Below are 20377 nucleotides of genomic sequence, written 5' to 3'. Positions count from 1 at the left end.
AGGCCGGTTCCAGTAGCCCAATCCTGGTTCCTGCAGCCTGTAGGACGGTTCCTGTAGCCCAATCCTGTAGCCCAATGGTTCCTGCAGCCTGTAGGCCGGTTCCAGTAGCCCAATTCTGGTTCCTGCAGCCTGTAGGCCGGTTTCAGCAGCCCGATCCTGGTTCCTGCGGCCTGTAGATCGGTTCCAGCAGCCCGATCCTGGTTCCTGCAGCCGGTAGACCCGTTCCAGTAGCCCGATCCAGGTTCCTGGAGCCTGTAGGCCGGTTCCAGTAGCCCAATCCTGGTTCCTGCAGCCTGTAGGCCGGTTCCTGTAGCCCAATCCTGTAGCCCAATGGTTCCTGCAGCCTGTAGGCCGGTTCCAGTAGCCCCTACCTGGTTTCTGCAGCCTGTAGCCTGGTTCCAGGACCCTGTACCCGGTTCCTGCAGCGTGTAGGCCGGTTCCTGCAGCCCGATCCTGGTTCCTGCAGCCGGTAGACCCGTTCCAGTAGCCCGATCCAGGTTCCTGGAGCCTGTAGGCCGGTTCCTGTAGCCAGATCCTGGTTCCTGCAGCCTGTAGGCCGGTTCCAGCAGCCAGATCCTGGTTCCTGCAGCCTGTAGGCCGGTTCCAGCATCCCGATCCTGGTTCCTGCGGCCTGTAGATCGGTTCCAGCAGCCCGATCCTTCTTCCTGCAGCCTGTAGATCGGTTCCATTAGCCCTTACCTGGTTCCTGCAGCCTGTAGACCCGTTCCAGTAGCCCGATCCTGGTTCAGTAGCCCGATCCTGCAGCCTGTACCTGATCCCTGCAGACCGGTTCCGAATGACTTGCACTTTTTTGTCGCCTAATGATGCAGTCTATGGGCATTGGAGTCCTGATTCCTTAATGGCATGTTGTTTCCAAATCAGTTAAGGATTGGCGGAGATATACACAAAAACATATTCACGAAATTCAAATTTTGGCGGGTTGGTAAACGCTGCGTGGCAAACACTTCATAATTACAGTGATACAGAGATTATGCCGAATGATTACGTTATGATTACATCAAAGTATCATAAATAAGTTCTAACCGTGAAATTTACGGTATAATAATTTCATATATCGTAAAAGTCGAACTGAAAATAATTGCATAAAATACACGGCACACGGATATCGCTATTGTGAGAATTAAGATATAGCGATCAGGTTATCTTAACTATTATCTCAATTATCTCAATTATCTTAATTATCTTAGTTACCTTAACTAATTAATTAACCGTGAAATTAAGATCATAATAATGTTTGTTGTAATAATCGTATAACCGGAGTCCGGATAAAATAAAAGAGAAAATTATAACCCGATTACGATACAACGAAAAAGACGCTTCGACACACTTATTTCTGGGCCTTCTAAGCCATAGTTAGAGTCGTCAAGATATATTTTTATGTGTCCATTGGTGTTTTTTGATTCTACTAAAGCTCGACCTACGCTATAGAGCTTTCGAATCACAGCTCAAGTTAGGCAGTGCATAGCGGTGCCGTAAATAAAATGCAGGCCCTCCTCGTGGTTTTCTATTTACTGGTGCTGCAGCCGATTTTTGGAAAATGTGAGGATCTCCTGGAACTGGCCTGCACCTCGGACCAACAGTGTGTCCAGTTCGATCGCGGCAGATGCCTGGATAACAACTGCTTCTGCCTGGCACGTGGATCCGGAGTGCGAGTGCCCTGCTCCCCATTAGAACAGAAACTGACAAACATCATTGGAGGACCGTGTCCCTGTTCTCAGCGCTACTCCGAGTGCGATTCTCGCAGAGATCAGTGCATCTGTTCGCAGGGATATGTCCCCAGCGAAGATCGAAGACGTTGCCTTCTAGAGGTAGTGCCTCTGGCAGGGAAATGTGAGTTTTCTCGACAATGTCAGTTAGCGGATAGGTTCAGTCTCTGTCAGCCGCAGGAGGGCAAGTGCTTGTGCCGCGCCAACTTTGAGGAGCATCAGGGTAACTGCCTGGCCGTTCTGCGTAAGTAACTATTGATGCTATTTCTATGTTGATTCGAAATCAGTTAATGCTTTCTTCAACCCCCAGAGTCTTCTTGCCAGGTGGACAAGGATTGCAATAGCTGTGGCGCCTCGATTTGTCTGCCCAATCTTAAGAAATGCGGCTGCTCGGAGAACTTCGTTCACAACCGGAACCTGACCATGTGCATTGCCGGAACAGCTTTCGGCGAGAAGTGTGAGCACAGTCCTCCGTGTCAAGTGAAGCTGGGTGCCGGTGGTCAGTGTCTGGATCACCGTTGCTCCTGTCGAGCGACCCACTATCCCAGACGGATAAACCACATTCAAAGTCACACGGAACATGACCAGGAGGAGGAGCCGCAGACAGGCGAAGCTCTCATCTGTGATGCGACTATTTCATTCGGAGCCTACTGCCGCAACGACGGCGATTGTCGGATGCAGCCCATTACACAAAGCAATCCTCCGGCTCCAAGCGCCATGACGTGCCAGTGGGGCGAATGCCAGTGCAGCGAGAGTCACAGGTTGCAGGATAACCAGTGCGTCTATGTGGAGAGTGGAGCGGGAACAAAGCCACTGCTGGAGGTACTGATGCTACTTTCGTTTATAGCCACCCTTTTCTAAGATCGTAAGATCGTAAGACCGTAAGATTGGGTCTACTACGATGAAATACTGGTTCAAAGTATTTCTTGTTATTAATACATGTTAATAAAAATGTATATAAGTAAATTTGAAAAAAGATAATCAAAATTTCAAAGGGGTAACATCACCATCAACATGGTTAAAAGATCGAATTCAAAATGTATTCCAAAAGATGAGTTTTTTAAATGAAGTGAAGGTAATCTCCTGTTCCGTGAATGGTATTCCGCTTTAAAAACGCTTGGAAAATGAATACGAGATGAACCAAAGGGCTATTCATGCTTCATTTTGCAGCTATTTGAGTTTTTGGCTCAAATCTACCCGCCATTGGACTTAATTCGACTACTACTTCTACTGCCACATCTACTACTATTTGAACGTTTACCAACACTTTTATACAACTATCGATAACTTAATACCAAATGTATGAAAACTATCGTTGAATGTGTTCCACCACTAGGGAGAATCGCCGCCTGGGAATTACAAAACACGAGAAGTAGCGATGTCGTTCAGCAATTTGTTAATGAAAAGCACCGCTAACCCGGGTGTGTTCCTTACGGTCACTCGACAGGGTCATGTGCTGCGCGGCAAGCCACCAGGAGTGGCGCGTACCCTGGAGCAGCGACTACGAGGTGGGTACAGGGCAGGTGGACAGGTTGAAAATTGATGTAACCGACTTGGTTTCTATTTCAGAGGAGACTGTCACAGATGTTGAGGTGGCGGCCAGAGTCAATATTGGTTTCCCCCAGCTGAAGGAGTCGCGATCTGCCCAACTTAAGACGCGCCTGGAACACCTGAAAGCCCAGAGGGCTAGCAAGCAGCTGGAACAGCTGGCCAGGAACAATAAGCGTAAGGGTCTTTGGTATTTAAGCCCTCTGGGTTTCTAAACTTAGTTTCTACTCTTACCTCACAACAGTTCTCATTGACCTGGACAAGGTGCAGCAGATTTATGTAAAGACCACGGGCCAACACGATCTGCGGCTGCTGGCGGATCACTACGGTGTCTTCGAACATCTCTATGGCAGTGCCTACTTTGTGCCACGAGTTCCTCTCACTATAAACTACCAACTGGGCGAGGGGCTACTGTCTCCTGTCCATAATGGCAATGTTATCAAGCCGGCGGAGGCCCTCAAGGCTCCCGAGATAAGCTTCGATGGAAAGATAGATCCTATAACAGGAAAAACTGCGACTGGAGATACTTACTGGACTCTGGTGGCAACTAATCCGGATGCACACTACAGCCAACAGGCAACTGAGTGCCTGCACTGGTTTATGTAAGTGGTTTTCCCTAAAGGATTTCCTAATGTTAGCTAATGTCATTCTGATTTTAGTGCCAACATACCCAATGGACAGGTTAAGGAGGGTCAGGTGCTGGCAGAGTACTTGCCACCGTTTCCGCCACGGGGTGTGGGCTACCAGCGCATGGTCTTTGTACTCTACAAGCAGGATTCCCGTTTGGATCTCAGCTCCTATCAGCTGGCGGAGCAGGACTACGCCAATCTCGAGAAGCGCAACTTCAGCACATTGGACTTCTATCGCCAGAACCAGGAGCAGCTGACGCCAGCTGGATTGGCCTTCTTCCAAACCAACTGGGATGAGTCCCTGACGCAGTTCTACCACAATGTCTTGAGTGGGTTTGCTTTAATACTTAACCAGCGTTGTTCCTTTAATGATTCACTGTTCCGCAGAGCTCAAGGAGCCCGTCTACGAGTATGACTTTCCAAAGGCCTATTTGTCTGACCAGAAGTTCTTCCCTCTGAAGCAGCCCTTCAATCTTTACATGGACAAGCACCGCGACCAAAAGGTCCTCAACAAGGAGTATCTGGAACGCAAGCTGGCGCAGACGCATCCTTTCGAGGGACCCGAACAGCCACTCCGCTATCCCAATGCCCATGCCATTCGCGACGTTCCGTCCTGGCTGAGGACCGAGATCCGGAAACGGCGCCTGGGACAGGGACGCGTGCAGGACTACTAATAAGTCGTTAGTGTTGATTTGTTTTAATTATAATTCACTGGAAGTACATGAGTGTCGTGTTGAAGTACACAGTTGCCTCTTGTCTGCAAAGCTACAAAACTACTTGGATTAAATGTAGAATAGTGGTTACGGAATTGGAATCCTGTGATGCGTTAACAGTTGCCCAGAGAAATATCCATCAATGTGTGCTAATTTAATTAGTTTCGTTTTCTAAACCTTTCTGTTTGTTTTTTGCTTGCTCTTCGCAAGAATTGGTTAGCTTCGTTTTTGTGTTTTGTTTTGGTTTTTGGCACAGTTACGATTTGTTAGCCTGGAAGAGTCCTTAGGTTTGCGCCTTGCCGTAATTGCCCACCGGCGGCCTGTACATCTCCGGGAGGAACGAGGCCTGGGTGCGATTAAAAGCGTACTTCCGCTTGCCAATATTCTTGAGAACATTGTCCATTCGAGTGCCCTGACTACACGGATAAATACTCTTAGGATTAGCTTAGGAAATCTTAGAAATCAAAGCAGACTTACCTCCTCATGGTGCTCAGCACATTGGGCACATGCTTCGCCGGCAGCTGGAATTCCCGCACCAACACCCGGCACTGCTCCAGGGTTACGGCCATGCCCGTCCGATCTTTGGCACTTTTGCAGGACGTGAACCGCAGTCCGTCCATCAGCCGGCAGGCGTCCTCCGCCAGGTGCAGGATCTTTACATTCTTGGAGACGTTCTCCCGCAGCTGATCCTCCATGAACTTCAGAAGCGACTGCAGTGACTCCCCGGTGTCCACGGAGCCCAGGCCCAGCTTGCGGTATCGGCCAAAGTACTGGCTCAGCCGCAGGTAGTTGTCCCAGTTGGACCGGTGCTGTTCTCGGGTCTGGCCCAGGGTCTCCGCAAAGCTGGCCTTCTCGTTGATGCCGATATTGAAGAAGACGGGTGTGATCTTGAAGGAGATGGAAGTGCCGTTGCCGGGGAGCGAGTGCTCCGGCACCGGGAGCTGCACCTCCAGGGCCTGGCGCGAGCCGGTGATCCGGGGCGTGGGCGCCAGCGCAGCCTCACCCTGGGCGCGTACCAGCTGGAAGTTAACCGCCGAGAGATCCTCGATAGCGATGCACATGTCGCTCCACATGTCGGCCTCGTCGCCGTAGAGCGTCAGCAGGCCCTCGAAGTAGGCCAGGGGGCCCAGGTCACGGAGCATTACCAGGTAGCCCATGTCCAGCTCACTGCCCCACAGTCGGAGCATCAGGGAGCTGACCAGCGCCGTTAGCTGGAAAACGAAAAGGGAATCAGTAGACTAGTCCTTTGAAGTCGAAGATCACTTACCGCCTGTGAGAAGCAGACATCCCTGCGGTACATGATGCTCGCCTGTCGCTGGTTGCACCGCACATCCTGCTGCAGCCGCTGGACGGAGTGCATCAGCCGGGCGGTCTTCAGTAGGCGGTCCATGGCATGTCGCAGCTTCCGCATGCTCGGGCGCAGCTCCGCCGCCCAGTCGGTGGTCAGCGAGAGATCCAAGCCGTCGGTGAACTTATTCCCCTTCTTCACAGGCTGCTCTGCTCCTGATCCTGCCTCTCCTCCGCCTCCTGCTGGCAACTGCAAGTCCAACTTGAATTTAGGCACTGGCTCCGCCGCCGCCGCTCCAATCACATCCGGCGCTTGCTGGGGCACCACGGCGAATCCCTCGCGCTTGGCGGGGACCTTGGGATGGCGCAGCCGGATGGCTGGACTGTCGCAGCGGCCGCAGAAGAACTTCAGCTTGCTGACCAGGCACATGACACTGGCCTCGATGTTCAGCTGGGTGAGATCCAGCGGCTCCGGCTCCTCGGTCGGCCCGTAGTAGTTGGCCGACGGCGAGGAGCTCATCAACTTGGTGTCCAGGAAACCGGCGGCCGGCTGCTGCAGTCGATCGCATCGCTCCCTGTTGATCTCGTCCAGGTCGATTAGCTGCAACGGTGCCTGCGCCGGAGCTGCGGAGGAGGTGGTGGCAGTGGGCTGCCAGGCCAGGGGCAGCGATTGATATGTGGCCTCCGCTTCAAGATCCTCCGGGCTGCCGCTCTGCTCCAGGCTGCGCAGGTGATCGTTGTAGCACTTGACCACATGCTGCAGCGAATCAATGGCCCGGATGTCCAGGGAACTGGAGGGCGAGTTGTTGCTCGGATGCCAGCTGTTGGAGCGCATCAGTGGCGGTTGCGCCCGCGGCCAGAGATCCGGCGGCGCCACCACCGGCGTGGCGAAGTCTTCCAGCTCCGGGGACTTCAGTTCCAGGGCCGTCAGTTGCTGCGTGATCTTCCGAAACGGTGACATCGGCTCCATCATCACGTTCTCCGGCTCCTCGATGATTCGATGGCGCTCAATGAAGGCCACCGCCTCCTCCACAATGCTCGGCTCCCAGATGTTGAGCAGGGATCGGGTGCGGGCCACCATCTGGTTGCACAGCGGCATCATGTCCTTGGCACTCCGCCGGCTGGCCAACTGGAGGAGCTGGGACATCAGCTCCACGATCTCCTTGCGCAGCTGCTTGGTGGCCTGGACGGCGTCGTTGGCCGCCTGGACCTTGAAGGCGTTGCTCTGCTCCTGCTTCCACGACTTGCTTTCCTGGAGGAGCCTAGAAAGAGGGATATATTAGATTGGGATCGGTGGGCAGAAGAGGACTCACTTGATCAGGCCACCGCATTTGCGGGCCTTGGAATCGTAGCGCGTGAAGGCTCCCACGGTGACAACGTCGAGGAGACCGCGTCGCTGCATTGTGTCGTTCTGGGCCCACATCCTTTGGACGTGCAGATTCACCGGCAGAAACTCCAGGGCCTCCTCCGCCTTGGCCGTCGATCGCTTGAACGAGACCCCATCCCGGGCCAGTTGCTGGATGTTCTGCTTGGCCTGGGAGTAGTCCTTCAGCAGACGGAGGTGCTCCTCCAGCAGGTTCATCTGGCGCCAGCGCCACTCGCCGCTCAGCTCGCCCATGCCCGAGATCTCCTGCAGCAGCTCCTTCTCGCGCTGGATCCAGATGGACAGCAGTTGTTGGGGCAGGAGGCAGCACAGCCTGGATTCCAGCAGGGTCTCCTGAACGCTGATGTCGGCGCCCATGGATGAGTGGAGGCGGTAGGTGTGCAGGCGGGGATTCACGCACACCCTCTGCAGGCCGCACTGCTGAGGCACGAAGAGCTTGACTCCCAGCTTCGGGGGCAGTGACTGGGTGCGTCGATGGGCTGGGGATATAATAAATAATATTAATATGGAGTAGTCAGAAGCGGTTCATCCGCCAGCAGCACTCACCTCGTCGGCCTGGCACTCCTGTTCCTGCAGCCGCCAAGTTTCCAGCTCCAGCTGCTCCACCGCCTCCCGCAGCATCAAAGAACTGGGTGCTGGACCGCGGCGGTCCATTGCCCGTCTGACCAGGCTCCACAGCGGCATCCGGCGACCAGGTGGTCAGCGTTATGAACCCGCACTCTCCACGCGGCGAGGTCAGCGGCAGGTGCAGCCACGAAGTGTCCTGGATGGCGCCGAGTGACACCTCGGCATAGCCTAGCGGCAACGACGTCTGTGTCAGCCGCTCCCGGACGTCCATCACACTGAAGCGCAACCGGGTGCTGGAGGAGAAGCCTCCGCTGCGCTGGAAACGCATGGTGCAGAGGAATTGGGGTGTTCGCGTACGTTCCTGCAGCTCAGTGCGGGCATGCTCCCGCCAGAGACCCGCATCCTCGCCGCTGCCAGGCGGCAGGAAGGAGCAGATCACCTGCGGAGTGGGCAGGCGGCCGAGAGCGTCCGAGGGCAGGCTGTCGCAGGAGAGCGCTGTCTCGCAGATGGGCAGTTCGGAGAGATCGATATCTGGAATGGGCAGGTGAAGATTAGGTTACAAGTAATTAGGAATGGATGGGGGAACGGCAACGGAAAAAGAAACAGAAACAGAAACAGAAACAAACGAGTTTATAAGCACAACAAACTTTATTCCAAGAATAGCTATTCCGGATAATCCGACTCACAAATCGGCTTACAACATATTATCTAATCGTATGAGGATTGCAGGTGAGTGGAGTTGAGAGTTGAATGCATTTTTAATTTAGTAATCAAAACAAAGAGTAACAAATTCGTTAGTTAAATGGCAGCCGAAACCGAATGAAATTCTTGGAACAGAGCGAGAGGTTAGAGGGTGCTAGTGGACATAGTGGATGGTGGATGGGAGGTGAGTTCGGGTTATCTAATTAAACAACTGAGTTCGCCAACTATCCCGGTTAGAACTGTATAAGATCACCTTCAATGGGCGCCTCCTCCGCCGGCTGCTGGCACTGCCTTGAGGTCTGTTGCTGCACTGGCGCCGCCTCAATGGGCAGCATCATGGGCATGCCCAGATCGATGTGGTTGCCCATGCTGTTCGCCACTCCGCCTGGCACCTGCGACTTTCGAATTTGTTCCTTCAAATGGCGGATTAGCAAGTCCAGATTGTAACTGGAGGCCTTCTCGATGCACTGCGCCCAGGCCACTCGCTCAGCGGCCGAATAGCTGATGAGCTGCTCTGAGGGGCTGTCCTTGAAATCTGGAAAGAATCATCAAACGGTGAGCAATGAAAAACACCAAAGCTCGAAAGGCAAACAAAACACTCACCAATGTCGAAGACGTAGCCCTCGGGATCGGCCTCCCTATTTTGGATGCGGACGCGACAGTTCTCCAGTACCAGGACGCCGGCCACTGGGGATTTGGGGTCCTTGTCCTTGAGGTAGAACAGTAAATTGCCACGCAGTTTACACCACCGTTCAACTCTGACTGTGGGTAGAATGGAGTGCATAAGCCAAGGATCTGTGAGCGGTGATTGTGTGTTGGTGGTGTGTGGGTGGTTATGAGGTGTTTGGATGCTGGGAAGCAATACGAGCATGTCAAGTGCCGGGAACAGGGTGGAGCGAAAGCCTTAATGGATCTTACAATCTCTCCACAAGAGATTTTCAAGTCAAAGTTCAGTATCAACAAAGAGGATGTGTGTCAGTTCACAGATACTTCTCATCTGCGAATCGAAATCAGCTTGTTTGTTTTCAAAGTGCCCTTTTGGTGACTAAACGGGGGTTCGGGTGAGTGTGCTTCTCATCCAACGGGTGAGATAACGGTTTATGTATTTGTACGTTCGATGTGAGCTTACCTTCGCTGCGCCACAGGAATCCCTCCTGACGGTCGATGACGATGAGCAGGCCCTCCTTGTCGAACCTTGTCGCTGGGTTGCTGGCCAGAGAGTTCAGCTCGGACTTGTTAAAGCGCATGGCGATGGTGGTGGCGTTGGTGGCCTGCTTGGGTGGAGAACAAGCCCAGTCGATTAGCAAGTGTGTGGGCCATAAAGATCCGCCATAGATGGACTGGCACGCCCCAAGCCCATCCGGAATAAATAATTCACGGCAATTACACGCCACGCAAGAGATGTGTATGTACGTGCCATGAACTGTCATTAGCTATCTATTATCTTCTTTTCCACTGGCATGTTTGCCATTTATTGGATAAGGATTGGACAACTGTCTTAAGGACCTCTTTTTAAGTCCATCCATCAAAACAAATCTTGATGTTTTCTGGAAACTTTTGGTTTCTTGGCCAACGGGTGGGCGTGGGCGTGGATGGATTACCCGAGGGTACACATACATACCTCTTGCTCCTGCTCCTGCGCCTACTCCTGCAGCCTCCAGCCTCCTCCTCTTTCTGCTCCTTCGACCTCGTTACTCTTCCTCTTTCTCTCTCTCTGTTTTCTGCTATGTTGTTATTTTTCCTGCAGTTTGCTCAGCTGGCGGGGCTGATGTCGTCCACTGGCCGCTGCTTCGTCATTGGCTGCTCCCGGTGGCTCATCCGAGTGGCTGATATAAAGGCACGAGATAAAGTCCAGCCTTTTGTTTATTCCAATAATTAAATTTGGCAGAGTCGAGATAAACGAGCGCTAGAGATGGTAGGGGGACAAACGATTATCGAATATCGTATTGACACGATGCTTAAATATCGATTTTCAATCCGATATATTGGTTCGATATCAGAGCCTGATTAGAGATGGCACAGTATTTAGTTATCGATAGTTAGTTTAAATTTGAAAACGATAAGGTGACTGTTATAAAATACTTATAATTTAGATTAGTTATGTTATTTCGAATTGAGGCTCAAAAGCTATTTGACTTACTTTGGTGACAGCCCCCAGATCCCCCACAACATGAGCAGGGTATATTAACTCGAAATCTACCGAGTTTCGTGTCAAAAATGCAGTTTTTTAAACAATACATAAAGATAACATTTTATCGTAAACGGGGAGGAGCCACATTTTGGGTTTAGATATACAGAGTTCCTGGGTAGATCAGGGTAGCTATTAACTAGGCGTTTTATCAAAACTCTAATGCCTGGCCAAATGAAAACGACTGCTCTTGATGTCGACATTGAAACGTCGCGCCCACTCCGCCAGGTCGTCAAACTGAAAGCAAATGTCGTTTAGTTGGCAAGTTATCAGTAGTATCTTGTGGACTTACGCCTTCACCGTCTACGACATTATCGCAGAAGCTCAGGTCCAGTAGTTGCAGCTTGGGACAGCCAACCAGGATGCTAAAAAGAGAAAATACATATCACTTTTAAGCTATAGGTCTAAACAAACAAATATACTCACTCGTAGACTCGCTCATGTGTTAGGCTTATCATGCCCATGATGTCCAGTTGCTCCAGGTTCTTGCCCAGCGCCGCAATATGCATGAGATCACGTTCGGTGGTACCACGCACCGCCGACAGGAAGAGCTTCTTCAGCTTGGGACAGTTGGTCAGCAGCTTGAACAGGCCATCGCCCAGCGAAGACTCCCGCAGGCTTGGAATTTCAAAAATAAATCTGTTTTAAAAGAAAGCTGGTGTGCAAACTGTATGAGAGTCCTACCACCAGCCAAGATCCAGTTCTTCCAGTTGGTGCAGCTTGGTGATGAACTGCAGTCCCCGGGTGGTGAGAAAGTGTGACTTCCACAGATCCAACGTGATTAGCTGGGTGTTGTAGGTGGCCAGGTGTTCAACAACCTCGTCCATGTTGACGGAGACGCCACAAAAGGCTGTGTGAAAAATAATAAATAAATAGAACATTGAGATTGAGAATGTTTCGTGACTCACCCAGGTTCAAGTGCTTCAGCTTGCGATTGCTTTCGAGCATGCTCAGTAGCAGTTCGGTTTCGAAGGCCGTTTGGAAGAGATCGAGTCGCTCCAGGTTCTTGAGATTGGCCAGACAGGAGAAGTTCAGCAGTGGTGGATCGGTGGCGCAATTGCGCAGACTCAGTTCTGCAAAGATGTTAGATAGTTGGGTTAATTTGAAGGGGTTTATTTAAAAAGAACCTTACCAGTCAGGTTATCACAGACTATTCCCACGGTTTCAATACAACTTGCATTCAGAAACTTGCAGGAGTTCAGCCGCAGGTGGGTAAGATTGTCGCCGCGTTGGGTCAGGAATCTGAAAAACACAAAAATCATTAGTTTTTAGTTTTTAGAATAGAAATAAATAAGCTACTTCTTGAACTCGGTGGGCGAGATATTGCCCATGCCGCCGCACCAGGACAGGTCCAGTTTGCGAAGCATCGTCGCCCTGCTGGCCAGCGTGCAGAGAAGCTCCGAGCTAGCCAAGTGCCAATAGGGCTTCAGGCTCAGCTCCCCATACAGCAGCGGGTGTGTGGATATATCGTAAAAGGTGCGCGACACCTGACCCACGCGGAACAGGGACTTCAAGTCCAGGTAGCTGAGTATGCGCAACAGAATCTCAAAGGGCAGATCCGTAAGGCAGAGGCGCGATACTGGCGCCTCGGCCGTTTCCTCCACTTGATTCTCCAGCAGGAACTGGCTTAGGTCGTTGTTAATGAACTCGTGCAGCTTGGTGGCCCCATCCTGGCCACAGTTGGGCTGAAACTTCAAGGTACGCAACTTGCAGCTGATGGGCCCGTCGCCGCTTTCCTCCGATGACGATGGGAGCGATGGAGGTGTCGGTGTTGAAGGCGCACTCGCCACTTGTCGGTGCTGGAGGCGCTGCCTGCCCAGCAGGTTATGGATTCGAGAAACGGTCCTTCCGCACAGCATGATGGCATCAATTTCCGTGTAGTAGAACAGGCGGCTATGGTTGAAGTCGATGCGCAGCGTTCTGAAAGTAAGTTATTGAATATATGAGCTTTTAGAGGCAGGTTGGGGAAGCTCACTTGGTTATTATGGTGGTTTTCTTGATGGGAGGAGCAAAGCGTCGCGACTCCCTGCCCGGTCCCAGCTTGACATCGTTGTCGGTGGCCTCCCAAAGGCAAGTCCAGTTTTTGGTCATGCCATAAGCCCAAATGCGTACCACGGCGCCGGGATTAAAGGTCTCAAAAATGGCCACCTCCGTGGGGACCACGAACTCCTCAAAGTAGACAACTGCAAGAAGGTTGCAAGGTATTTAAAGATAAAGGCTAACTAAAGGAAGTACTATTACTCACCTATGTAGTCATGGGTGTCCACTTTCGGCATGTTCTGGGCCTGAATCTCCCGTGTTGCCGATGGGGCCTTCAACCACCAGTCGCCGTAGGTGCGCTGAAAAGAAAACAAAACCATTATTGATTGATTAAATCACCACTGCTCCATGACCTCACCATTGTGTATGTCTCCGGATAGTCCCCGTATGAGGGATACTTGGTGGGACGTCCAATTATGTTCGCCGCCGTGTACGAGATGCTGTAGTCGATGCCGTATTGAGAGCTGAAGTCTAGCACGCCCAGCACATACTGCTCTATGTAGTAGCCCTGATCGGGTGGCTCCGGTTGCATCTTGCTGCCGCAACCAAACCAGCCGCCATACTCGCGCTGCCGTCCGCCGTTCCGCTGCTGCCTTAGCATGGCTGTGAAATCGACCAGAGCGTCCGGCTGGTCAGCGTCGTTCGAGGGATCGTCGATGTTGTAGGCCCGCAGGGACATGGCCGTCGGGGCCAGCAGCGGGCCGTAAGTGAGTCTCAGCGTGTCGACCGACCAGAGTCCCAGTAGAGCCGCTCCAGAAGAGTCGCCCCAGCCACCAAGACGACCACCCGCTTCTTCTGACGACGCGTACCACGGCAGGCGCGGCGCATAACCAAGCCAGAGTCGCCGCTGCTGTGCAAGATTGCTTCCAGTTTCTGTTCCGCCTCCTGTTTGGTTCTCTCCTCTGGCTGCCTCCCTTCGGGCTTCTGTTGTTGCTCTCGTCGCTCTCCTGCTCGCAAGGATTTGTTGGATTTCAAGGGTAATGGTGATCCTTGAGCGTTGTCCCTTGTCCTTGGAATTGCCTTGGCCACTGCTGGTGAGGTCACGTTGCTGGGCCAGACCTTAATGGTGCTGGGCTGTTGTGGTATCGACTGTTGGTTTCCTCCCGGATTTCCGCTGCTAATCCAATTAGAGCTCTTCCAATTGTCAAGTCCTCTTTGTGTTGCTTTTCCTGGTGTTGTTCGTCCAATTCCTCCGTGCCCCGGAGTCGTGTCCGCTGTTCGGTCTCGTTTACTGTCACCTATCCAAGCTATTGGTCTCCCGTAGCTCTTTAGTTCCTGATGACTGTGTAATTTTTTATAGTTTGGTGAAAGACGAAGGAAATTAACAAAACTTTTGGCTCGCAGGTTCAACGAAAACAATAATTCGAGGGCTGCAAGTCATTCACAATACACCACAATGAAAACACACTGCCAGGGCTGCAGTAACGTTAACCAACACTGTTCTGTTTACACGTTACGACCAACACATCATGCAGGATTCAAAAAATTGAACTTTTTCAAAAACCATTTAGAAAAATATCAAAAATATGAAGTACTTCGAAAAGTCACACAATATCATTGATTCGAAAGTATATAGATCTCGGAATAAAGTTTCCAAAGTAACTAGTTTGTGAAGAGCAAGAATTCATTTGAAGATGAGGTTTTAGATAACTAGCTTTTAGCTAAAAGTTAATTTAAGAAGATTATTTAATTTTAAACATAGTGTTAAAAGCATTTTTAAATTAATCTTAAGAGAGCAAAATCCTCAAAGCATCCACGTTGCATGACGAAACCATCATGCCGTCGTCACGTGGCTACTACTCCCCAAGGTAACGGCGTGCAACAGCTGAATCCGAAGACTTCCGTAACTCCATGCTGCGTTTGTTGACGAGGTCCAGTCACCAGTGGTTTCCATTGGCCACCTGCACTTCTCGGAGCATGAAGACCCGACCAAGGCTGGACTACCGCAACAAGCTCATCCTGGCGCCCATGGTGCGCGTGGGCACTCTGCCCATGCGGCTCCTGGCGCTGGAGATGGGTGCGGATATTGTTTACACGGAGGAGTTGGTGGACCTCAAGCTGATCAAGAGCATCCGGAGGCACAATCGTGAGTGACACAATTACCAAAAGAGAGAGCAATTTCTTACCAAAATCATCGCAGCGGCTCTGGGCACCGTGGACTTTGTGGACCCGTCGGATGGAACCATTGTTTTCCGCACCTGCGCCCAGGAGACTTCACGCCTGGTCCTCCAGATGGGCACCAGCGACGCCGATCGAGCCCTGGCCGTGGGCAAACTGCTGCAGCGGGACATCTCCGGTCTGGACATCAATATGGGCTGCCCCAAGGAGTTCTCCATCAAGGGCGGCATGGGGGCGGCCCTGCTCTCCGAGCCGGACAAGGCGGCGGTCATCCTGCGCACCCTCTGCTCGAACCTGGACATACCTGTTACCTGTAAGATTCGAATCCTGCCGGATGTGGACGACACCATTCGCCTGGTGCAAAAACTAGCCGACACAGGAATCGCAGCCATTGGCATCCATGCCCGGACCCGGGACGAAAGGCCGCAGCACAAGCCGCACCCAGACGTCCTGCGAGCCGTGGCCCAAGCCGTGTCCATTCCAATTATCGCCAATGGTGGATCGCGCGACATGCACAAGTACGAGGATCTGCGCAAGTTCCAGGAGGACTGTGGAGCTGATAGCGTTATGGTGGCCCGGGCTGCGCAGCTAAACGTGAGCATCTTCCGGCCCGAGGGTCTTCTGCCCATGGACGAGCTGATCGAGAAGTATCTGCGACTGTGTGTGGATTACGATAATGCGCCACACAACGCCAAGTACTGCGTCCAGAGCATTCTGCGCGAGCTGCAGGAGACGCCGCGTGGCAAGCGCTTCCTCCAATGCCAGACCCTGCAGCAGATCTGCGAGATCTGGCACCTGGGTGACTACTGTCGGCGCAAGCAGAAGGAGCTGCAGACGCTGGGCAACTCGGGTCGGGCGGATGTCGAGCCGCCGGAGGCGCAGGCCAAGCGCCTGAAGCTCGAGGAGGCGGCAAATGCCATCGAGGACGAGTACGCTGGGGTCATCTGCCGCAACATGCCTTTCCTGCGCTCCACCTATCCTAGCGGTGAGTGTTTTTGAACTATTTCTCATGATTTTTCCATCAAGACTAATCGGATTGGCTTCCAGACAACCACCTGCCCAAGACGCAGCTGTATGTCCATGCTGGCAAGGCAGGCAAGAACCCGCCAGGCTATGAGACGCAGCAGTGCGACAAGCTATTCCGGGCTATCTGCAGCTACGATGGACAGCGCTTCAGCAGCACCTTCTGGGAGAAGAACAAGAAGCAGGCGGAGCAGGGCGCCGCTCTGGTGGCCCTCCTGCATCTCGGCCAGCTGGAGGAGGAAACGTTACGCGACAATGGCAGCCTCATCAACTGACCAGCGCCCCCCAGGCGCGGATGTATATACTCCCCCCTAGACACTGTGTTTGTTATTCGTGTTTTCCAATAAAAGAGGGTCCCTTTTTGGAATCCGTAAAGTTCTCAGCATAGAAACTTATACTTTCATTGCAGTTTTCACTCCGGAAAGAGATATTGGCTTTGTTCAGAGTCATAGTCTCCCCAACTGTGTCAGACAGATCCACCAAATCCTAGGAATAATGAAAAACGGAGATTAATTACTGAATGTGTTACGGTGTAGCTCCTTAAGAAGTATACCGAGAAAGAAGATACCCGCGTACCAAGTCCATACCACGACTTCTCCTCAAGTTATCGCTTCTGTTTCGTAATAAAAATCAGGGAAAAAGAACACGTTTTGTCATCCAACACAGCGTCAAGTGGAATCATACATCCATTTGAATTATTTATATTTATTGGGTATTAATTATTTTCCTAGTGTCGGGGTTCGATGAGATGAACAGAGAGATGAGGCGTGGGACGTGAGGCGTGCTAGTGGGGCCGGTGCTGGCCGGGCGGTGGGGGTGCTCCGCCATGGCCGTGTGACGAATGTGACGAACCCTGACCCTGACCGTGGTGGCCCCCGTGGTGGCCGTGAGAGTTGGGCGGTGGCGGCATCATGGCATGATCGTCGCGAAAGCCGCAGTTCGCGATATAGTTTAGTAGGTAGTCCTTGGTAATCGGATGCGTTATACTCTCCACAACAGCTACGGAGGAACAATATTGTCAAATATGTCAAGGATAATGGTTTAGAGATCTTACCGCGCGCTGTTTTGTAGCTGTTTGGATGCTTCTTGTCGGTTCGCTCGCGCATAAACTCCCAGTTGCCATACTGATTCATGGTGCACTCCACAATCCGGTTGTCCAGCTCTCGCACCTCCTTCGTTAGCTTCTGCATTCGACCGAAGGGAGCGTCGTGCCCGCCCACATAGAGGAAGCCCACCTTCTTGGTGAGCAGCCTTTAATGATGAGATGGTGTTAATAGCTCCACTTACATACATTCCAGTAGACTTACCCCTCGCCACGCTCCATGATGACCTTGAGGCGAAAGTCAACGGAGTTGAGTTCGTGCGGCTTCCACTTGAAGACATCCGAGCAGACGCCGGCCAGGTAGGGCTGCTGCGAGGGCTGGAAGATCAGGCCGTCTGGCTCGTGAGTTAATGTGCGCGCAAACTTCTCGCCCAGCAGCCGGGCGGACATCCAAATGTCCCAGAAATCCTTGCCGCGCACACTGAAAGCCTGCAGTCGCTGGTTGATAATGCCATGCTTCATTCCAAGGATGCGAGGACCTGAAACGTATAGAGTCCAAATGAGTAAGGATATCATTTAAAGAGAGTGGGAGGAACTCACCTATCACTTCTTTCTTAATGTAATCCAGTCGGTTGGGGAAGAAGGGCTCGTCCTTGACGTCGCGATGCGAAAGTCTCACAATGTCATACACCAGATAGCGTGGCGTCACCGTTTCACCCACCTTGTCCAGCACCATTTCCTGAAAAGAGAAAACAAATGTAAGAAGGAGCTACGAATGAGGTCTCAGCTATTTACCCCATCCAAGAGTGTGCCCTCCAGGTGATCGTTGAGGTTCTTGCCGTCGACAAAGGCAACGCTTTCTACCTGAAAGCACGAGTGGTTGCGATCGAAGAAGTAGACCTCGTCGCGGCCGTCGATGAGCATCATGTAACGCGTACCGTCCGCCTTCCAAGACACACGGTAGGGAATCTCACTGAGGCGCTTTATGTTGTGCCTGTCCATGGAAACGGGCTGTGCTCCCGGGAACCCGTTCTTGTTCCAATTACACCAGTCCTGGACCTTCCTCTGCAGCTCTCCCAGTCTTGGCTGATCACTAACCTGGCGTACGCCGGGAACACCGGCCATAAATGTGGCATTCTTGACTACCATCTCGCGGCGCCGCTTCTTCCGTGGCTGCCCGTCCGACGTGGAGGCATCGCCGTCGCCCTCTTCACCCTCCTGATCGTCCGCATCGTCGCCCTCCTGCCCGGGCTCACCATGCTGCTGCCCAGCGGATGTGGAAGAGCTGTGATCGTCGAAGTGTCGCTTCCGACTGTCCACCTCCGAAGCGGATCCGTCGCCGTTGCTGTCGTCGTAGTCCAGACACCAGTTGGGCTGCTCTGGGGCTTGCGGGGCATCCTCCTCGTCCTCGTATCGCTTGTACAGCTCGTTGATGTAGTCCTGCTTGTAGATACCCGGCGGACGGGCGCCGGCGAAGACGGCCAGAGCGGCTTCCACGGAGCAGTCCAAGCGCTCCACCATATACGAGACGATGAGGAAGCCTGTGCGATTGAAGCCGTGGGTGCAGTGCACGGCGATCACATCGAAGGGACGCTCGTTGATGAAGTTGTCCACGATCTCTATGAAGCTGCGCGTTTGCTCCGGCGACGGGGTCTCGCCATGTCCCCGGCACTGGAGCTTGATGTACTGGGTGCCGCGCTCCTCGACTGTGGCCCGATCGTAGAAGCGTTTTGTGTTCGTCAAGTCCACCCAGAGACCCAGTTTCAACTGTAATCAAGAGGGGATATAATCAACGTGAATGAAGGATGGAAGGATATGGAGGACTTACCTTCATGGTCTTGCAGTAGTCGAACAGCATCTCCGGCCGAAAGGTGCACTCGATGGGCATTTTGTCCTGAAAATTGGCGCTCAGCGGTGTTTTAAAGGCGAGAAAGCGCTCCGCGATGATGGTATCGCTTTTACGAGGACAATATAGCCAACGATTGGGTAGCGGGCCAGAGTCACGGCCCCGGTCCCGATCCCTGTCCCTCTCCCGATGGGATTGGGCCATCTTCCGGCTGTTAGTTGGTCACTTCCTAGGCGGGATGCGCGGGCAGCACGGGTTGGGTAGCCGTTGCTTAGGCCAAAGCACTTGCAGTTGTCACAGATACTACTTCGCCAGGTATCAGTTTTGTTGTGCTTGCGTTGGCTGGGATCTCACATTTTCACACAACTACCTGGGACCGTGTGGCCATACTTTGCGATGGCCCAGAGCCAGACAGTGCTGTCAAATGTTTCAGCCACCTCGATTTTAACAAGAGATTCAGCTTCAGACCTCAATAATTAAGTACATTAAATATTAAATTACTTTCTGTCAATTATTAGTTGTAATTAAAAAGAATAATTAAATGATTCTGACGAATATAAAGTTGGAATTTCAAATTACTGCCGATGTGGCATCTCTCTAAAGTCTGCTCCTCCAACCATCTGGCAACTCTGTCCGCAAACAGCTGATTTCAGAAAAATGAAAAACAGACTGGTGTTTTTCGCGATTTTTGTGTCCTTTATGGCCACAAATCCCGCCACCCTGGCCATCCAGGCACGCAGCGATAAGGAGCAGCCCCAGACCGTCGTCTCCGGCACCGCGGTGCAGTCGGTGGTGCCCGTCCAGGCGCAACTGGCCTCGGCATCCGCCTCGTCATCCGGCGGATCAGCCTCGAGCTCCGTTTTCTATCCACTGGGGCCGAATGTGATGTGCTCCTTCCTGCCGCGCGACTTCCTGGAGTGCAAGGAACCCATCGATCACCGGGAGAACGCCACTGCGAAAATAGAGAAGAAATACGGCTGCCTGAAGTTCGGCGGCTCCACCTACCACGATGTGGAGCACACCAAAGTGCAGTGCACGGTCTTTCCGGATATCGATTGCTTCGGGAATCGCACCTTTTTCCGCGAGGGAGTGCCCTGCATCCGCTACACGGATCACTACTTCGTGACGACCCTCATCTACAGCATGCTGCTGGGCTTCCTCGGCATGGATCGCTTCTGTCTCGGCCAAACTGGCACTGCGGTGGGCAAGCTGCTGACCATGGGCGGCGTGGGCGTGTGGTGGATCATCGACGTCATCCTGCTAATCACCAACAATCTCCTGCCAGAGGACGGCAGCAACTGGAATCCCTATGTCTAGACGTGTGATATTTGTACATATGCGTATCTTAGTTTAAGAATCTTCCACTATAAATAATATCAATCATGAAATACATTCATTACTGACACTAATTTAAAACCTGATACTGTAAGTATTGTTAAGAACTCAATAAAGAATCTTCTTAACATAATATGACTCAGTTTTTTTTTATTAAAAGGAAATGGGGGAAAGATTTGGGGAAAAAGAACTTTAAAAACTTTTAGATAGCCATTAAAAATAGATAAT

The 20377-nt window shown here is 52.2% G+C and overlaps 7 protein-coding genes across 8 annotated transcripts; 4 read left to right on the top strand and 3 right to left on the bottom strand.

Annotated features, from left to right (window-relative positions):
- The first annotated feature begins 1362 nt into the window (after positions 1 to 1362).
- Positions 1363 to 2693, top strand: LOC6498758 (cell death abnormality protein 1). Its single transcript, XM_001967227.4, has 2 exons — positions 1363 to 1971; positions 2038 to 2693. The coding sequence occupies exons 1-2, from the start codon at positions 1503 to 1505 to the stop codon at positions 2586 to 2588; spliced, it is 1020 nt and encodes a 339-aa protein (XP_001967263.1). The 5' UTR covers positions 1363 to 1502; the 3' UTR covers positions 2589 to 2693.
- Positions 2694 to 3046: 353 nt separating this feature from the next.
- On the top strand, positions 3047 to 4645 carry LOC6498759 (39S ribosomal protein L38, mitochondrial). The gene is made up of 5 exons (XM_001967226.4): positions 3047 to 3235; positions 3297 to 3452; positions 3520 to 3877; positions 3935 to 4233; positions 4292 to 4645. Exons 1-5 carry the CDS (start codon positions 3106 to 3108, stop codon positions 4576 to 4578), a joined length of 1230 nt encoding a protein of 409 aa, XP_001967262.1. The 5' UTR covers positions 3047 to 3105; the 3' UTR covers positions 4579 to 4645.
- LOC6498791 (type II inositol 3,4-bisphosphate 4-phosphatase) lies at positions 4592 to 10321 on the bottom strand. 2 transcript variants are annotated; one of them, XM_001967225.4, is made up of 9 exons: positions 10179 to 10321; positions 9687 to 9828; positions 9161 to 9319; positions 8811 to 9092; positions 7835 to 8386; positions 7218 to 7767; positions 5885 to 7166; positions 5095 to 5828; positions 4592 to 5033 (listed from the first exon to the last, which is right to left on the bottom strand). In XM_001967225.4, exons 2-9 carry the CDS (start codon positions 9802 to 9804, stop codon positions 4901 to 4903), a joined length of 3810 nt encoding a protein of 1269 aa, XP_001967261.2. In that variant the 5' UTR covers positions 9805 to 9828; positions 10179 to 10321; the 3' UTR covers positions 4592 to 4900. The 2 variants fall into 2 exon arrangements, with proteins under 2 accessions (XP_001967261.2, XP_014759294.1); XM_014903808.3 differs by having other exon boundaries at positions 9687 to 9831; positions 10179 to 10319.
- Positions 10244 to 13474, bottom strand: LOC6498789 (F-box/LRR-repeat protein 4). The gene is made up of 10 exons (XM_001967223.4): positions 13144 to 13474; positions 12991 to 13084; positions 12721 to 12928; positions 12045 to 12665; positions 11878 to 11987; positions 11654 to 11818; positions 11430 to 11595; positions 11172 to 11363; positions 11038 to 11110; positions 10244 to 10982 (listed from the first exon to the last, which is right to left on the bottom strand). The coding sequence occupies exons 1-10, from the start codon at positions 13462 to 13464 to the stop codon at positions 10905 to 10907; spliced, it is 2028 nt and encodes a 675-aa protein (XP_001967259.1). The 5' UTR covers positions 13465 to 13474; the 3' UTR covers positions 10244 to 10904.
- Positions 13475 to 14570: 1096 nt separating this feature from the next.
- On the top strand, positions 14571 to 16313 carry LOC6498760 (tRNA-dihydrouridine(20) synthase [NAD(P)+]-like). Its single transcript, XM_001967222.4, has 3 exons — positions 14571 to 14871; positions 14926 to 15888; positions 15951 to 16313. Exons 1-3 carry the CDS (start codon positions 14637 to 14639, stop codon positions 16199 to 16201), a joined length of 1449 nt encoding a protein of 482 aa, XP_001967258.2. The 5' UTR covers positions 14571 to 14636; the 3' UTR covers positions 16202 to 16313.
- Positions 16314 to 16582: 269 nt separating this feature from the next.
- LOC6498788 (mRNA-capping enzyme) lies at positions 16583 to 19415 on the bottom strand. Its single transcript, XM_001967221.4, has 6 exons — positions 18797 to 19415; positions 17764 to 18735; positions 17569 to 17707; positions 17234 to 17507; positions 16981 to 17177; positions 16583 to 16925 (listed from the first exon to the last, which is right to left on the bottom strand). Exons 1-6 carry the CDS (start codon positions 19016 to 19018, stop codon positions 16711 to 16713), a joined length of 2019 nt encoding a protein of 672 aa, XP_001967257.1. The 5' UTR covers positions 19019 to 19415; the 3' UTR covers positions 16583 to 16710.
- Positions 19416 to 20282, top strand: LOC6498761 (TM2 domain-containing protein CG11103). Its single transcript, XM_001967220.4, has one exon. It carries the CDS (start codon positions 19472 to 19474, stop codon positions 20129 to 20131), a length of 660 nt encoding a protein of 219 aa, XP_001967256.2. The 5' UTR covers positions 19416 to 19471; the 3' UTR covers positions 20132 to 20282.
- The last annotated feature ends 95 nt before the right edge of the window (positions 20283 to 20377 follow it).

Source organism: Drosophila ananassae, chromosome XR, assembly GCF_017639315.1.
Source record: "Drosophila ananassae strain 14024-0371.13 chromosome XR, ASM1763931v2, whole genome shotgun sequence".
Lineage (NCBI taxonomy): Eukaryota > Metazoa > Arthropoda > Insecta > Diptera > Drosophilidae > Drosophila > Drosophila ananassae.
The sequence above is the reverse complement of the archived record's forward strand: the minus strand, read 5'-3'. Positions and strand labels throughout refer to the sequence as shown.

What these genes read in the sequence shown, in the direction of transcription:
- LOC6498758 (XM_001967227.4), top strand. Translation starts at nt 1,503, where the DNA reads ATGCAGGCCCTCCTCGTGGTTTTCTATTTACTGGTGCTGCAGCCGATT. An exon ending in TAACTGCCTGGCCGTTCTGC is followed by an intron (nt 1,972 to 2,037) that starts GTAAGTAACTAT and finishes TTCAACCCCCAG; the next exon opens with AGTCTTCTTGCCAGGTGGAC.
- LOC6498759 (XM_001967226.4), top strand. Translation starts at nt 3,106, where the DNA reads ATGTCGTTCAGCAATTTGTTAATGAAAAGCACCGCTAACCCGGGTGTG. An exon ending in CCTGGAGCAGCGACTACGAG is followed by an intron (nt 3,236 to 3,296) that starts GTGGGTACAGGG and finishes TTTCTATTTCAG; the next exon opens with AGGAGACTGTCACAGATGTT. An exon ending in GTTCTACCACAATGTCTTGA is followed by an intron (nt 4,234 to 4,291) that starts GTGGGTTTGCTT and finishes ACTGTTCCGCAG; the next exon opens with AGCTCAAGGAGCCCGTCTAC.
- LOC6498791 (XM_001967225.4), bottom strand. Translation starts at nt 9,804, where the DNA reads ATGCGCTTTAACAAGTCCGAGCTGAACTCTCTGGCCAGCAACCCAGCG. An exon ending in ATTCCTGTGGCGCAGCGAAG is followed by an intron (nt 9,320 to 9,686) that starts GTAAGCTCACAT and finishes TTCTACCCACAG; the next exon opens with TCAGAGTTGAACGGTGGTGT. An exon ending in GTGCTGAGCACCATGAGGAG is followed by an intron (nt 5,034 to 5,094) that starts GTAAGTCTGCTT and finishes TTATCCGTGTAG; the next exon opens with TCAGGGCACTCGAATGGACA.
- LOC6498789 (XM_001967223.4), bottom strand. Translation starts at nt 13,464, where the DNA reads ATGTCCCTGCGGGCCTACAACATCGACGATCCCTCGAACGACGCTGAC. An exon ending in ATCCGGAGACATACACAATG is followed by an intron (nt 13,085 to 13,143) that starts GTGAGGTCATGG and finishes TTTTCTTTTCAG; the next exon opens with CGCACCTACGGCGACTGGTG. An exon ending in GGACACCCATGACTACATAG is followed by an intron (nt 12,929 to 12,990) that starts GTGAGTAATAGT and finishes ACCTTCTTGCAG; the next exon opens with TTGTCTACTTTGAGGAGTTC.
- LOC6498760 (XM_001967222.4), top strand. Translation starts at nt 14,637, where the DNA reads ATGCTGCGTTTGTTGACGAGGTCCAGTCACCAGTGGTTTCCATTGGCC. An exon ending in GAGCATCCGGAGGCACAATC is followed by an intron (nt 14,872 to 14,925) that starts GTGAGTGACACA and finishes AAATCATCGCAG; the next exon opens with CGGCTCTGGGCACCGTGGAC. An exon ending in GCGCTCCACCTATCCTAGCG is followed by an intron (nt 15,889 to 15,950) that starts GTGAGTGTTTTT and finishes ATTGGCTTCCAG; the next exon opens with ACAACCACCTGCCCAAGACG.
- LOC6498788 (XM_001967221.4), bottom strand. Translation starts at nt 19,018, where the DNA reads ATGGCCCAATCCCATCGGGAGAGGGACAGGGATCGGGACCGGGGCCGT. An exon ending in ACTACTGCAAGACCATGAAG is followed by an intron (nt 18,736 to 18,796) that starts GTAAGTCCTCCA and finishes TCTTGATTACAG; the next exon opens with TTGAAACTGGGTCTCTGGGT. An exon ending in ATCATGGAGCGTGGCGAGGG is followed by an intron (nt 17,178 to 17,233) that starts GTAAGTCTACTG and finishes TCATCATTAAAG; the next exon opens with GCTGCTCACCAAGAAGGTGG.
- LOC6498761 (XM_001967220.4), top strand. Translation starts at nt 19,472, where the DNA reads ATGAAAAACAGACTGGTGTTTTTCGCGATTTTTGTGTCCTTTATGGCC.